At 44.4% G+C, this 16712-nt stretch overlaps 1 protein-coding gene across 2 annotated transcripts; it reads left to right on the forward strand.

Moving 5' to 3' along the window:
- Positions 1 to 1072: 1072 nt before the first annotated feature.
- On the forward strand, positions 1073 to 16246 carry LOC120909920 (zinc finger protein OZF-like). 2 transcript variants are annotated; one of them, XM_040321736.1, is made up of 7 exons: positions 1073 to 1319; positions 1922 to 2069; positions 3619 to 3716; positions 7199 to 7310; positions 10784 to 10881; positions 13722 to 13830; positions 15331 to 16246. In XM_040321736.1, the coding sequence occupies exons 2-7, from the start codon at positions 2036 to 2038 to the stop codon at positions 16155 to 16157; spliced, it is 1278 nt and encodes a 425-aa protein (XP_040177670.1). In that variant the 5' UTR covers positions 1073 to 1319; positions 1922 to 2035; the 3' UTR covers positions 16158 to 16246. The 2 variants fall into 2 exon arrangements, with proteins under 2 accessions (XP_040177670.1, XP_040177671.1); XM_040321737.1 differs by lacking the exon at positions 1073 to 1319 and adding an exon at positions 1373 to 1835.
- Positions 16247 to 16712: the final 466 nt, after the last annotated feature.

A 16712-nucleotide genomic window follows, 5' to 3' on the forward strand; every position in this document is an offset into this window, starting at 1 on the left:
CGATATCTGGAGCGCAGTCAACAGGTCTCAGTAGAGGGCTGGAACGCAGCATAAGGCGGGATGACATCACGGACGTGATGCAACGCATTTCATGGCGTGCGCAGTGGTGAGATGGAGGCTCCTTTGTCAAGCTCACATCTTCAAGACATTTTTCTCCACACAACTGCCGCTCACTGGATATTTTCTCTTTTTCGGACCATTCTCTGTAAACCCGAGAGATGGTTGTGTGTGAAAATCTCAGTAGATCAGCATACTCAAATACTCAGACCAGCCTGTCTATCACCAACAACCATGACACGTTCAAAGTCACTTAAATACCATTTCTTCCCCATTCTGATGCTCAGTTTGATTTTCAGCAAGTTGTCTTCACCACGTCTAGATACAAATACATTGAGTTGCTGCCATGTGATTGGCTGATTAGCAATTTGTGTTACCAAGCAATTGAACAGGCGTACCTGATCAAGTGGCCAGTGAGTGTGTGTGTGTGTGAGATATATATATATATATATATATATATATATATATATATATATATATATATATATATATATATATATATATATATATATATATATATATATATATATATATATATACTAAAATATTATTATTATTATTATTAATGATAATAATGTATTTTTTGCATATGGAGTATAGGAGTATACTCCATTTGCTGCCCTCCCATCCTCTAGGAAGCCCCCCCAATCATTGTCCCCATTACTTCTTCCACCCATGTATCCTCAATAACCTTCCATCACACAAAGCAGCAGGTAAACATCACTGCAGCACTAAACAGCCACCATTCCTCTTTATTATCAGCCACAACATGAAGCAGAGACAGTACTTCCGGTCTGTGGCACAAACATTTCCGCGTTTGCGTTCCACAGTTGCCAGGCAACACTCCGCAGTCAAAAACCTGCTGCCTCGATTGGCCACTAGAGGGCGAACTGCAAAAAGCAGAAGGGCGAGGCGGTCATCTTACCGGAGTACCAATCTCAGGAATCCTATTTTTAGTTTTCTATGCAGGACTAAGACTCCGTGCTAGCCGAAGGCAATTCTTTGTATTCGGACACTAACTTTTGAAACGGCACACAGTTTTAAAAAGTTGATTGGCACTAGCTTAGTAGGTGGCCATTTTCTTGTAGCCCAAAACAGACAGGAAGTAGCTGTTATGACAGAATCCTCCTCTTGGGGGTGTGGAGAGTGCGCAGTGGTGAGGAAGTAACAATGTCCTGCTATTATGAGATAAGGAAGAGGAAATTATGTCCCAGCACTCCCTATGGACCACATGGAGGGTGGGGAGGTTGTGTGGTCAGTAGGTGAGGCAATGGGGACTTTCATTAGTAAATTCTGTGCTTCATTAGTGCTCTTTCAGCCTTAGAAGAGCCTCCCAATGATTGCTTTAATAATGCTTAAAGCTGAACTCAGAGCATAAAGCATATTAGGGAAAATTATAGCCACAGAGGATAGAAATCCACACCGTGTGCAGAAAATGCCTTTCAGAGCTCAGATATTACCTTGCAAAAGACATAAGTGATGCCATCACTGTGCTGTACAGTCTGTGTAGAGAGCAGAGCTGTAGGAGGGTCTCAGAGGCTCCACCCATTACAAAAACTACAGGAGGGGGCGGCGACCAGACCACTCTCTCTGCACAAGGAGAGTGATTGGTCTTTATTACAGGAAGTTCCTGTAACACACTGGATTACTGCACAGATCTGGAATCTAGTGGCTTATCCTGGAGTACAGCTTTCAACCAAACCTATTCCACGTCTCTCCAAATAGCATGTAGCCTATGAGCCAGCAAGGGCAGCTTCTATCGGAGCTTTCCTGCACAGGTGTCTTCCTTTGTAATAGACTGCCATTCCTTCCATCCGTTCCCTTTATTGGTGATCGGTATTTATTTGCCTCGTTGTTTTTTTAGGTTAAGTCTTCGTTTCTCCTGCTCGTGTTTTCCTTTATTGCACCGTGATCTCTACGAATCTGTCACTCTGAGTGGGAGTATATAGAAGGACGCAAGGATCTCTACAGGAACGTCATGATGGAGAACCGGCCGCCCCTCACATCTCCGGGTAAGAGGAGACTTTTATTTCTTGTAAATGAGAGAAAAGTATTGAGGATCCCCCTAGATACACATCCTCTGATTCACGTAGGGCGGCGTATGTTTGAGCCGGAGTATCGTATTTTCGCTACACCGCCGCAAGTTAGAGAGGCAAGTGCTGTATTCACAAAGCACTTGCGTCCTAAGTTACGGTGGCGTAGCGTAAATGTGCTGGCGTAAGCGCGCCTAATTCAAATTGGGAAGAGGTGGGTGTGTTTTAATCCCAATAAGGCATGACCCCACGTAAATGATGTTTTGAATGAACGGCGCATGCGCCGTCCGTGGACGTATCCCAGTGCACATGCTCCAAATTACGCCACAAAGACTTATTGGTTTCGACGTGAACGTAAATTACGCCCAGCCCCATTCACGGATGACTTACACAAATGACGTAAAAATTAAAAAATTTGATACGGTTCCGACGTCCATACTTAACATTGGCTGCGCCATTTTTTTGGCGGAATATCTTTACGCCTGAAAACGCCTTACGTAAACGGCGTATCTTTACTGCGACGGGCAAGCGTACGTTCGTGAATAGGCGTATCTCGCTGATTTACGCTTTCTAGGCGTAAATCAGCGCACACGCCCCTAGCGGCCGGCGTAAATAGACAGCTAAGATACGCCGGCGCCCGCGGTCGTATCTTAGCTACATTTAAGCGTATCTCAATTTGAGAATACACTTAAATATACGACGGCGCAGATTCGGAGTTACAACGGCCGTCGTATCTCTACCTGAATCCGGCTAATAGAAACAATTGGGTAGATTCAAAAAGAATTAGGCCGGCTTATCAGTAGATAAGCCGACCTAACTCTGAATCTACGCCGGCGTTTGTTTAAGCGTATGCTCAAACAGAGATACGCTTAAACAAAGTTAAGATAGGCCGGCTTGCGCCGTTCTATCTTAGCTTGCAATGTTTCTGATGGCCGCTAGATGGCGCTTCCATTGCGGCCGGCGTAGATTATGTAAATGAGGGGATACGCCGATTCACGAACGTACGCCAGGCCTACGCCGTCGAATTACGTCGTTTCCGTAAGGGATAGGCCGCCTAAAGTTAGAGCTATGCTCTAGTGGCCTAGCCAATGTTAAGTATGGCCGCCATTCCCGCCACGAAATTCGAAATTGAAACGTCGTTTGCGTAAGTCGTCCGCAAATCGGGATTTATGTCGTTTACGTCCACGTCGAAATCAATAGGCCCGTATGGCGTACTTAGCCGCAATGCGCACTGGGAAATGTAGTCACCCGGCTCATGCGCAGTGTCAAAAAACGTCAAAAAACGTGAGGTCAAGCCTCATTTCCATACAACACGCCCCCCTCCAACCAATTTGAATTAGGCGCCCTTACGCCCGCTCGTTTGAGGCTACGCCGCCGTAGATTAGCAGGTAAGTTGATTTAGAATCATTACTAGCCTAGCTAATTTACGGCGGTGTAGCCTAAACAGGCTAGGCTAAGCCGACCTTAATTTTAGGCGCCCCTACCTGAATCTACCTAATAGTATTCAGTCAGTGTGTGTTTCCTACAGATGGATCCAGTAAGAGAAATCCCCCAGAGAGACGTCCCCGTCCTCTGTATTCCCGGGACTCCACACAGGAACATCAGGAGATCCCTCAGGAGGATCAGGTAGGTGAAGATCTTTATAAATACGCTAACTAATGGTCTGTGTCAATGGGCATGGTTGGTTTGTGGGGATAACATCAACTTCTGGGATCATTTGGAATTCATCGACAAGGGCATTTGACCTCCTTCTGATCTGTGTTTGACCTGCAGTTGACATTCCTTTGACCTTCTGACCTGCATTTGACCTCCTTACCTACAACTGACCTTCTTCTGACCTGCATTTGACCTCTGTCTGACCTGCATTTGACCTACTTCTTACCTACATTTGATGTCCTTCTGACCTGCATTTGACCTCCTTACCTACAACTGACCTTCTTCTGACCTGCATTTGACCTCTTTCTGACCTGCATTTGATCTTCTTCTGATCTTCACTTGACCTTCTTCTAATTTACATCTGACCTACCTTTGACCACCCCCTAACCAGTATTTGACCTCATTTGGACTAACATTTTACCTTTTTCTGATCTACACTTTTATCATCTTTGACTTGCTTTTGACCTCCTTCTGACCCACATTTGATCTCCTTCTGGCCTCCATTTGACCTCCTTCAAGCCTATATTTTTATCCTCTTCGACCTGCATTTGACCTGCATCTAACATATATTTGACCTCCTGACCTGTATTTGATCTTTTACGGACCTACATTTCGCCTCTATCTGACGTATAATTTACCTCCTACTAATCTGCAGTTGGCCTCCTTCTGACCTACATTTAATCTCATTCTGACCTGCATTTGACCTCCTTCTGACCTGCATTTGACCTCCTTCTGACCTGCATTTGACCTCCTTCTGACCTGCATTTGATCTCCTTCTGACCTGCATTTGATCTCCTTCTGAACTACATTTTTATGCTCTTCGTCCTGCATTTAACCTCTTCCATACAGGGCAGTTACACACACATCCATACCAGGCCTATTCTGGCACTTCTCTCCTACATGTACAAATCATATTTTTTTTGCTAGAAAATTACACAGAACCCCCAAACATTATATATGTTTTTTTAGCAGACACCCTAGGGAATAAAACGATGGTCATTGAAACGTCTTATCTTGCACGGTATTTGCGCAATAATTTTTCAAACGCCTTTTTTTTGGAAAAAAATTGTTTCATGAATTAAAAAAATAACAAAACAGTAAAGTTAGCCCAATTTTTTTGTAAAATATGAAAGATGATGTTACACAGAGTAAATAGATATCTAACATGTCACGCTTTAAAATTGCGCACACTCATGGAATGGCGCCAAACTTCGGTACTTAAAAATCTCCATAGGCAACGCTTTGAAATTTTTTAGAGGTTACCAGTTTAGATTTACAGAGGAGATCTAGTGCTAGAATTGTTGCTGGCACTCTAACGCACGCGGCGATACCTCACATATGTGGTTTTAACGGCGTTTACATATGTCGGCGGGACTTGCGTGTGCGTTCGCTTCTGTGCGCGAGCTACTGGGGACAGGGGCGTTAAAAAAAAAAAAATGGTATTTCTTTTTTTTTTTTTACATATTTATTTATTTTTTTACACTTTTTTTTTATTATCACTTTTATTCCTATTACAAGGAATGTAAACACCCCTTGTAATAGGAATGTGTGTGACAGGTCCTCTTTATGGAGAGATGCGGGGTGGTCAATAAGACCCCACATCTCTCCTCCAGGCTGGAAAGCATGAGATCGGTGAAAAAAAATTCACCGATCTCATGCTTACGGTTGCTTAGCAGCCGCAATTGCGGCTTTGTTTACTTACGGGGACCCGGGCGTGACGTCATCACATCGCGCCCGGGTCCTCTGACGGTCATAGAGATGACTGGTTACCATCTGGTCACCAGTCATCTCTATGCTTCCTGCCAGCGCCGGACGATTCGTTCTCTGGGCCCCCGATGGCACGGGAGAGCCCGGAGAAGCACCCGATGGCGGCCAATTTTGTTTGGGAGCCACGTCGCACGACCGCGCAATTGTCTGTTAAAGCGACACAGTGCCGAACTGTAAAAACCCCTTGGGTCATTTAGCAGCATATTGGTCCGGTCCTTAAGTGGTTGAAACGACGTTAAAAAATGCAGCATGTTCGAACTTTAATTTTTTTGTCGTTTTTCAGAAGCCGAAAAATGATGTGTAGCCCACACACGATCATTTTAAATGACATTTTTAAAAACGTTGTTTTTTTTCATGCCGAAAAATGATCGTGTGTACGCGGCATAAGATGTAAACACTCAAGACAACAGAAACAGGGCAGTACTTCAGGACCCCGCCCCCTCCTATTCTCCATAACATAGAGGGTGGGATTCTGTAGTCTACAGAGAGCTGAAAACATTGTTAACAGCCAGCAGAGGCAGAGAGTCCAGAAAGTGATTGACTCACATGATTTCTGGCAGGATCAAAAGGTATTTTATGGAACCTAGTACTGTCAGGAATCGGCAGCAGGGATGACTAAATGTGCAAAGCTACACCCTGCTACACCCCGTACACACGATCCGAATATCTTACGACAGATTGTACTTTCGCTTAATAGTTGCAAGTAGGGATTAAAGTCACAAATTCTCGTACGTCAGAAAAAAAATCGGAAGTGATGTCATGTGTTGTAATGTATTTGTTTTGTATTTTTTGACGGCAACTGTACTGACTAAATGAAAATCGTACGATCCGGTACCGTACGAGAAAGTTTTCGTGCTTGTGCGATAAAATAATATCGGATGGACTGTCATGATCGGCTCTCGAAATCTCTGTACTAACGATCCGATTATCGTACGATTCTTCCTCGGACGACATTTTTCGTACAATATTCAAGGATCTTGTGTACGGGCCATAACCTGTGCAGGGAAGATATAGGAAGGACAAACCAAGTTTGGGTTCTGGAATGGGGGGTGGGGGAGCGGTAGGTATGAGACAGCAGGTTTTAGGGTATAGGTACAATGAAAATGGCACAATCAAGATCAGGGACATGAAGAGTGGCTAGCAGTCTCTGGCAGCAAAGCAAAATACTGGAGTGAGGAAAAAATGTAGAGGAGGACCTAAATACCCCCCCAGAAGCCAGCATCAGGTGGAAACTGATTACTGAGATCTGAATGCTTCTGGGAGACACCTGCTGGTGGACACCAGAACTACAGCTTTCTACTCTGGTGATCCAGGTGACAATTACCCTCTTGCAACAGCAGAAGACATATATACCTCGCTGTGTCATTCTGGGGCGTGCTCCATTGGCACCGCCAGAGCTGTGACCAAGCTATCGTTGACGGCTTACGGTCAAATATTGAGTTGTTAGGATAGGCTCCGGGTGAAGAAAGCACCGTACAGCCAATAACCGTGCCGCCTGAATGGTGAGCCCCTCCCTACCATCCTCGGGCATCATGGCCCACTTAAAGGGCCAGTTCCCAGTGTCGGCAATGGGCTATAACCAAACGCTTTGAGTGACATATTTTACAGAACAAATAAGAGAAGCTTATTGTTGGGGTTTCCATCAGTGAGATACTTGAATATATGTTTATTTTGTCCTTACCTAGGATGAGGCTCCAGTTACTATTAAGGTGGAAGTAAAAGAAGAAGCTGAGGAGCCGTATACGAGTGATGATGATCCATGTAAGGAAGAAGAAATCCCTCCAGAGATCAGCACAGGTGAATAATAAACACTAATTGCCAGATTCAGAGAGAGTTACGCCGGCGTATCGGTAGATACGCCGTCGTAACTCTGAATCTGCGCCGTCGTAAATTTAAGTGTATTCTCAAATTGAGATACACTTAAATCTAGCTAAGATACGACCGCGTGCCCCGTCGTATCTTAGCTAGGGGCGTGTACGCTGATTTACGCCTAGAATGCGTAAATCAGCGAGATACGCCTATTCACGAACATACGCTTTCCCGTCGCAGTTAAGATACGCCGTTTACATAAGGCGTTTTCAGGCCTAAAGATATTCCACCAAAAAGATGGCGCAGCCAATGTTAAGTATGGACGTCGGACCCGCGTCGAATTTTAAAATTTTTACGTCGTTTGCGTAAGTCTTCCGTGAATGGGGCTGGGCGTAATTTACGTTCACGTCGAAACCAATAAGTTTTTGCGGCGTAATTTGGAGCATGCGCACTGGGATACGTCCATGGATGGCGCATGCGCCTTTCTTAAAAAAACGTCAATCACGTTGGGTGACGATTCATTAGCATAAAACACGCCCACCTATTCACAATTTGAATTAGGCGCGCTTAGGCCAGCACATTTACGCTACGCCGCCGTAACTTAGGACGCAAGTGCTTACGGCGGCGTAGCATATATGCGATACGCTACGCCTGCCTAACGTTAGGCCCATCTACGTAAATCCAGCTATATATGCAGAAAAGAGTTCCAGATTCTCCTTGTTCAGTTGCTACAACAAATTCTTTATCTATCCTTTTTTTTTTTTTTAATGCAAATCAAGACAAAAACAACCTTATTTTAGGGGTGCACATATGATACCACATCCCATATACACGCATTCAAAAGTTAGGAACCAAAAATTCCATTGGTTAAAGGGGACTTTCAAGGCACGGTAAAGTTATAAGCAGCAAAAATACAATTACATGAATGTTACTATATCACTTGTACCTACAGACAAGCCTATAATAAGGCTTACCTTTTGGTACTGTGAACATCTCGTAAACTTGCACAGTTTAAGAGATATTCAGAATGCATGCTGCCACTGACATCATCGGCACATGCGCTCTGAAGGTCCGGCTTACAGTGCCGGACCTTCAGAGTTTGTGCCAGAAATGGCTGCTCCTGTGCACTGGGGATGAGATCTCAGGACGTCAAGCCATAGAGGAGTTGGCACAGCAGACAGTAGAGGAGCTGGGTCAGCACAGCAGACAGTAGAGGAGGTGGGTCTGCACAACAGGCTATGCACAGCGGATAGTCCTGAGATATCTGAAGCACAGATGAGACAGCTGCACCGGCAGAGGCAGGTCGGGTACAAGCTTGGTTGGCAAACGAGCGGACAGCGAGGTAACGAGGAGCAGGCCGGATCAAAGTCAACGACAAGCTGGGGTCGTGTACAGGCAGCAGTCAGGAGTAGTCAAAGGCAAGCCGGATCAGAACACAGGAACAGGATCTCAAAGCAGGTAGCAGGGGTCACAGGTCTGCATATCCTGTTTAAATAGGCCGTTTGGTGCCAAGAACCGCTCGCTTGCCGGCGCACACGGGCGCGCATCAGCTCGGTCAGCAATGTGTTTTCTCCCAGGAACTTCCTGACGTGTTGTGATTAAAGCCAGTTCTGACCAGACATCCACCCTATAGCTTAAGGGATTTTTGGGGCAATCTAGCCTTTTCTGTTCGTCATGATGGACAAACCATCTATACTGTCTGCTTAGGTGATTGTATTGGCACACTACATGAGATCTACCCAAACCTTTTTTTCACAGTTTTGAATGGAGTGGGGAAAAGTTACAAGTTTGTCAGGTTTTTGTTGTTGTCCCCTTTTTTTTTTAGGGAGACTGTCAGGACCTGGATCACCTGCTGGTGCACTGTGGTTCCCAGAGAGGAAGGTTGTAGTTCTGGTGTTCACCAGCTAGTATCTCCCAGCAGCCAGCAGATCCCAGTAATCGGTCTTCACCTGATGTTGGCTGCTGGGAGGGTATTTAGTCCCTCCTCTACTAACCCCACTTGCTTCAGTGTTTTGCCTGATAGCCAGATTCATGCTCGCTGAGTTATCCTAAGTCTAAGACCCCTTTTATACGGGGCAGAATCTGATTTGCTCAGCAGGGGAACTGTCCGCTAATCCTCTAGTGCGCAGAGCAGACGGATGACAGTTTCTGCAGAGTGGACACCTACTGATCCTGTTCTGCTCTATGGGCGGCTGGGTGTAAATGGGCTGGCTGTCTATTTACACCCAACTGCCCTCCAATCCGATCTGGCCAGACGGAGGTTTTTTTTTTTTTTTTTTAGCGGACCTGATCAGATTGGAGGTAGGTGTGTGTAAACAGACACAAGTCCTTTTACACCCGCTGGTCCATGGGGATTCATGGACCATCCAATCAGGTCCACCCCCTAGGTTTTATGTATTTTAGTTTGTTTGCTAGTTAGGGTTTGTGCTTCACTAGATCTTGTTTGTTGTGTATTCCTTTTGCTAGGGTCTGGATGGATTTTGTTTCACTGTGAATAAATCTCACTCAAAGCATTAACAGTCTGGTTTTAATTTCCAGAGTGCAGCTACACCTATCTGGTCATCTCTGTTACTGGATGTCTGCATTCATTATCCCCGACAGGGGCCTGCCTCCCTTCATGTCCAAGGTGGCACCAGAAACTGGAACAGGAAATAAGTGTAAATCTCTCAAATGGGTTTATAGATAGCAAAGTCAACTAGACAGAATGTCTAACCCTTCCCATCCCTATCCCAAAAAAAAAGTCTTCTAAAGACTTTGAAGTGTAGCTTGTAATAGTCACATTCAACTGGACTGGTTAAAACATTTCTTAGTTTCTCCAAGCCACTCTACCCTAACAATTTGAGGTAATTTACACCTTAAGCCATGTAGGTAGGATTTACACCTATGCAGACTTCTTGACGTCAAGTATGGGATTATGTAACTATAAGAGGCTGGTTCTACATCTCCCATCCTAATCTTGGGCAATCAACACCTACACGTTCCTTGGTGATTGTATTAAAATGTTATTAAACCCACGACCTTTCAAAGAAAAAGTACTTCCATTACTCACATGCTTGTTTAATTGCTGTTTAATTTCATCATTATTACCCTTGTTTCTTTAAAACGAGAACCTGAATATCTTCCCAAGAATATTTTCAGCTATAGGGTGGCTACACTGCCTTACAGGTCTCAAGGTGGTGTTTGTGCACCATGTAGCAGTATAGGGTTACTCCTCTGCATTTCTTTTGCTATTTTTTTTTTTTGTGTGTCTCTCTCCTGGCCTTCCTTTTTTCTTATTTCATGTGCTGATGGAAAGTGGTCACTAGGACAGCAGGTGGGACAGGTACATCTTTGCATTGGGGCCTTCCACCTCTAGCCAAAACAACAAAATCTGCACGAGAACAACTTTTGTTATTACTTTTTATTATACTATTATTTGTCATTAATGTTTTATACTTATGACTTGTATGTACTTCCTACAGATGGAACTATTAAAAACAATACCCCAGAGAGACGTCTTCGTCCTCTGTATTCCTGTGACTCCATGGAGGAAGATCCCAGCATTCTCCAGGATGATCAGGTGGATGCAACTAAAAATATTACAAAATAGTATTTGGAAAGGGGAGATTTAGAAGAACTGACACAGGGTGTATCAGACTCAAATACATGAGATAAGATAAACACTATATGGTCAAATGTTGGTGGACACTGGACCATCACTCCCAAATGAGCTTGTCGGACAACCCATTCCAAAACCATGGCCATTATTATGGAGTTGGTCCCTCTTTGTGGCTATAATAGCTTCAACTTTTCTGGGAAAGGTTTCCTCAAGATTTTGAAATGCGTCTGAGGAAATTTGTGCCCATTCAGCCAAAAGAGCATTCATGAGGTCATGTACTAATGGTCAAGGAGAAGGCCTGGCTCACAGTTAGCAGTGGTTAGGGCTGTGTATAGGCCATTTAAGTTCCTCCACATCATACTCATGAAACCATGTCTTTATGGAGCTGACCTTGTGCACAGGGTCACAGCCATGCTGGAGCAGAAAAGGGTCTTCACAAACTGTTACCACAAGGTTGGAAGAACACAATTGTCTAAATTGTCTTTGCTTGCTGTAGTATTACCAGTCTTCACTTGGAAGTATCTGAACTCATTTGGAGGGATGTTCACATATAGTAGCATCATATAGTGTAGATCAGTGTCTCTCAACCTTTTTCCAGTCAAAAAAGTATGCAAAATTTCAAGGCACCCCAGTCTAAAATGTGAAATTTCTTAATTTTACTTATCAATAAACATGAGCCTTGAATGATGCACACATTTGCCTTGATAAAGTTAATTTCACATCAGGGGTCCTCAGATCACAAAATTAGTCTCTGATTACACCAGAGCCCCCTTCAAATTAGAGGCCCCCCATCACGTTAGAGTTGCCCCTTCATGTCTAAGTCCCCTTGTGACAGAACAGTCCAGCACCCAGCTTGGGAGTTTCCATCAAGATATAGCTTCCTTCAGTCTGGACCCAGAAACCAAGTATTATTGCTGAGCATCCAAGACTAGCCAACACTAGCTTAGATGCAAACTGGAACTCACTTTATTGAAAACTTACACAGAATTTATATAGCACACAGGACCAGGTAGGGCCTGATCACATCACCCTAACAATACAAACTGTAAACAGGAATATAATTAACATAGCTAAGGAACAGCCAGCATCAACAAAAACATATAACATACAACAATGGTTCAATAACAAGGTACAGTGGTCACAATGTTAATCACCTCTCCAAGAGAGGATCAGACATAGAGAAACAATAGGTGACTCAATTAACAATGGGAATGCACACAATACGAGAAAAACACATAACAAACAGTGATCCCACCCCACCACAGACTATGAGACAAACTCATAAAATGTTCCAGAATTCATTTATCTTCTTACATTTCTTAAGGGATATTGTTAATGAATAATTATTTTCCAAGTGAAGAAGCCCTTTTCAACCCAGTCTGCAGGAGGGCCACCACATTTCCTCTGACCATTAACCTGTACAAGATTAATATTACACCTTTCCATCCACTCTGGAAGGGAAGCTTTATTGTCCTTATTCAGAGAATTGATCCAAGCCTTGCTCTCAGCATCCATCACGTGGCTGTCGATCATTAAAGAATGATCTGCTTTCCTCCATGGGCCATAATCAGTGGGTAGGAGGCTTGCCCCTAGTCCCCCCCCCCAAAAAGCCCCTGTCCCAGTTTGGTCTTTCACACCCCCCCATCACAGAGCCCCCCAATCACACAGAACCCCCTTGTTATGGTGCTTGTGGCTGACCAGCTCACACCACAGCAAAATATTTTGTTTTAGCCTGGATCAACCAATTTAAAGGGGCAATAGTATTATATCTATAAATAATTCAATAGAAATATTCCAGCTTCATCCACAGGGGATGCAGTTCTGATGGTCAAATGCATATAACAACAAAACTAGAGAATAAAGTTCCCCCAAAGAAGACCAATATTAGAACTCTGGAAAAAATATTGAATTTTATTGAGTAGAAAAACATGCAGCAAAAAACATATAGAAAAAAGTGGCATCACAATTAAAAAGACAACGTTGTCAATTAAAATCATGGGAATCGCAGCTGCGCATCACACATGCATAACCCAGTCACCAAACACACCAGATTCAGGCACACTATTTATAGAGCACAGCTCAAAGAGGACACCCCAGGAACTTGAATAAGTGTACAGTCCTGTATACAAGGGGAGTTCCAGTGGGCTGTATGTGCTATTTAGGGAGAAGTGGCTCCTGAAATGAGGGTAAGTCTGTCACCTGTCAATAAGGCAAGTACTTGCTAATCACAGTAGCAATAAAACTTGAGTACAATCCATGGAGGGACACAGACGTGATTAGAACAGGAATGCACAGGCTTTAGTAAGGCACATATGTTGCACATATATAGCGCAGGGCTGCAGGTATGGGGGAGAGTAGAACACAGGGGTCAGGCTAGTATGTCCATAATGTGAAACATTAGGTAGAAGTGAATGATCTCACCAGCTTGTTAATAGCAGTCCTCCTGTGTGGGCTCTCAGTACCCCACTGTACTCACAAACACGGGCTGGACTCAGTGTGCTACACGCAGGGAAAACAACACACTACTTCACCACCGTGTAATCTGTGCCGCAGTAGGGCCGTGCATATGGCAGCTGGCTCCAAGTGTGGTCCGTGTGTGATCAGGAAGCCGGTGATAGAGACAGAGAATACCCTCAGCAGCTGGTGATTCCCGTTGGACATGCTGACGTCACGCCACAGCAAGCCATAATGCTGATCCAGGTCCATTATACAGCAACTTACATTTTTATGGTGTATGTGCACATCTAACGGGGTGATATTGTTCTGTAAAATGTACTCTTTGTATTGTTTGTATTATTCAGGATGAAAATCTAATTGTCATTAAAGTGGAAGCTTTAGATGAGGAAGATCTGTATGAGATGGGTGATGGGCCATGTAAGGAGGAGGACATTCCTCCAGAGATCAGCACAGGTGAGGAATACGTATTAAATCTATAAGAAAGTCAAATAATGATATGTATCTGTGTATTACAGACTGTCAGCCATGTTACTTTAAGCATTTACTCTCCATCATTGCTGAAAATAATCACTATAGCTTACTGACTGGCTTAAAGCTAAGGTTTAATCTGCCAATTTTGGTCCCACTCATCAACATGCTAATACAAGTTTTGAATAAAACCTCTCCATTTTCATTACATATCCTAATATAGACCCAGTGATGTCATCATTGGGTCTCTGTGCGTCTTCATGCGATTTCAGATCATGGCGGGTGGGAGGGGCAAGCAGAGCACTGTACATAACGTCTTGAGAACATTACAGCACCCTGAGTCAGTACTTCTCTCAAGGACCATCAGTCTGGAGGGGTGGGTGTTAAACCCGGGAAGGCTGCATTTGCATGCAGGCCACCATAAGTAACATCCACATGTGAAGCTGGGCCTCCCCAGGAAATAAAGTGGGCTTTTTCGAACCTGTTGCAGCTTCTAGTGCACACTATGAAAGGATCAAAGCAGGGCCGGTGCAAGGATTTGTTTTGCAGTACAAACTGCAATCATTACAATAAAGTATTTCATAGTCACAGTTCCACCCCTTAGATAAGAGCCACAATTCATTCAGAATTATTGATCGGTGGTCAGTGCTACCATCAGATCATATACCAATTATTGATGGGTTTTACCTGGTCACAGTGATGTGAAGGGTCAGAAGTAGAATTCCCAGAAGAAGCAGTAGCCTAGCAGCCAGCATCCCCAACCTCTTGCCCTGCCTGTCTTTTAGTGCCCGATCACTTGGGCCAGCTTCACCCCCACTCTCCGGGTCCAGGGGGTCTGGCCGGGTGCAGGAGCTGGAGGAGTCACTGCCACCATCACAGAATTTCGTAGCCACTGTGGGACAGGAAGGAACAAAGCACGGGGGGAAAGTTGCAGGGGAGGTAGGCAAACCAGGGTCCCCACGAGCTGCAATGGGCAGGACTTACCTCGGCCAGCCAAGGTCAGGGGTGAACATGGGTCCTTCCACCCCTAACTGACCCCAAAATCACCTGGACCCGCCTCCTCCATGTGTGTACATGTAAGAGGTGTGAAGTACCCCAGTCCACCTGATTGTGCAGGATTGGGAAGGGGGGACGATGCTGTAGACTACTTTAGATCTCCGTACTCTACATTCCAATTCCCATTCTGCACCCACTACTCCTCTGCCTCCAGAGGCGACTACAGCTGACAAAAAAAAGCAGAATTCCCAGCAAGGGGCACGTGATACTGATTTTTACCCCCCCTCATTCATGCTGGCCGCCCTAAGGCAGCTGGCGCTGGCCCTGAATCTGAGAAAGTAATTTTGGTACGGGAGAGGAACCTGTAGAACTGTGCAAGGCTGAATAACCCTTGTACTTCTTCTGTTGTGATGGTAAAGCAATCTATTGTTTTATTGCATGGCAGTGTGTATGAACCTTCATTAGAGCCTCTTTTCATGTATCCTCCAGAAGGAAGACATAGAAAGTTGAACAAAGAGGAACCTCCCATCATTGCACAAGACAAGGAGAGGCCCTATTCATGTTCCGAATGTGGAAAATGTTTCAGGGAGAGAGCCCACCTTCTTACACATGAAAGAGTTCATACAGGGGAGAAGCCATTTTCATGTTCCGTGTGTGGGAAATGCTTCAACCAAAAGTCAGTCCTTGTCAGACACGAAAAAGTTCACCTCGAAGAGAAGCCGCATTCCTGTTCTGACTGTGGGAAAAGCTTCAGGCAAAAGTCAGATCTTGTGGTCCACGAAAGGACTCACACATCAGAAAAGCCATATTGCTGCTCCGAATGCGGGAAATTGTTTTCCCACCGGTCGTCTCTTGTGAAGCATCAGACCGTCCATACAGGCCACAAGCCTTACTCCTGTCCGGACTGCGAGAAAAGTTTCATCCAGAAGTCTGACCTCCTTGACCATCAAAGGATCCACACGGATGACAAGCCCTTTTCATGTTCTGACTGTGAGAAATGTTTCACTCGCCGCTCTTCCCTCGCCAGGCACCAGCTATCCCACTCCACAGAGAAGCCGTATCCATGCTCGAGATGCCATAAATCTTTTCGCCTCAAAAGCACAAAGTGCGAACATGAAAGACTCCACTCCGGAGAGAAGCCATATTGCTGCTCTCAGTGTGGGAAGAGTTACGCACAGAGATCAGCTCTCGGCAAACACGAACGAACTCACGGCAGCGAGAGGCGCTATGCCTGTTCAGAATGTGGGATATGGTTTGCCAAAGAATTCTATTTTGTGGCTCACCAAAGGATCCACGCCGAGGAGAAGCCATCTTGACGTTGGAAAAATTCTGGTAAATTAACCACTTAAGGACCGTACCAATATGCTGCTAAATGACCCAAGGGGTTTTTACAATTCAGCACTGCGTCGCTTTAACAGACAATTGCGCGGTCGTGCGACGTGGCTCCCAAATAAAATTTGCGTCCTTTTTTTCCCACAAATAAAGCTTTCTTTTGGTGGTATTTGATCACCTCTGCGGTTTTTATTTTTTGCGCTATAAACAAAAATAGAGCGACAATTTTGAAAAAAATGCTATATTTTTTACTTTTTGCTATAATAAATATCCCCCAAAAACATATATAACACTTTTTTTTTCCTCAGTTTAGGCCGGTACGTATTCTTCTACCTATTTTTGGTTAAAAAAAATCGCAATAAGCGTTTATCGATTGGTTTGCGCAAAATTTATAGCGTTTACAAAATAGGGGATAGTTTTATTGCATTTTTATAAAAAAAATTTTTACTACTAATGGCGGCGATCAGCGATTTTTTTCGTGACTGCGACATTATGGCGGACACTTCGGACAATTTTGACACATTTTTGGGACCATTGTC

Source organism: Rana temporaria, chromosome 8 (assembly GCF_905171775.1).
Source record: "Rana temporaria chromosome 8, aRanTem1.1, whole genome shotgun sequence".
NCBI classification, from domain to species: Eukaryota; Metazoa; Chordata; class Amphibia; order Anura; family Ranidae; genus Rana; species Rana temporaria.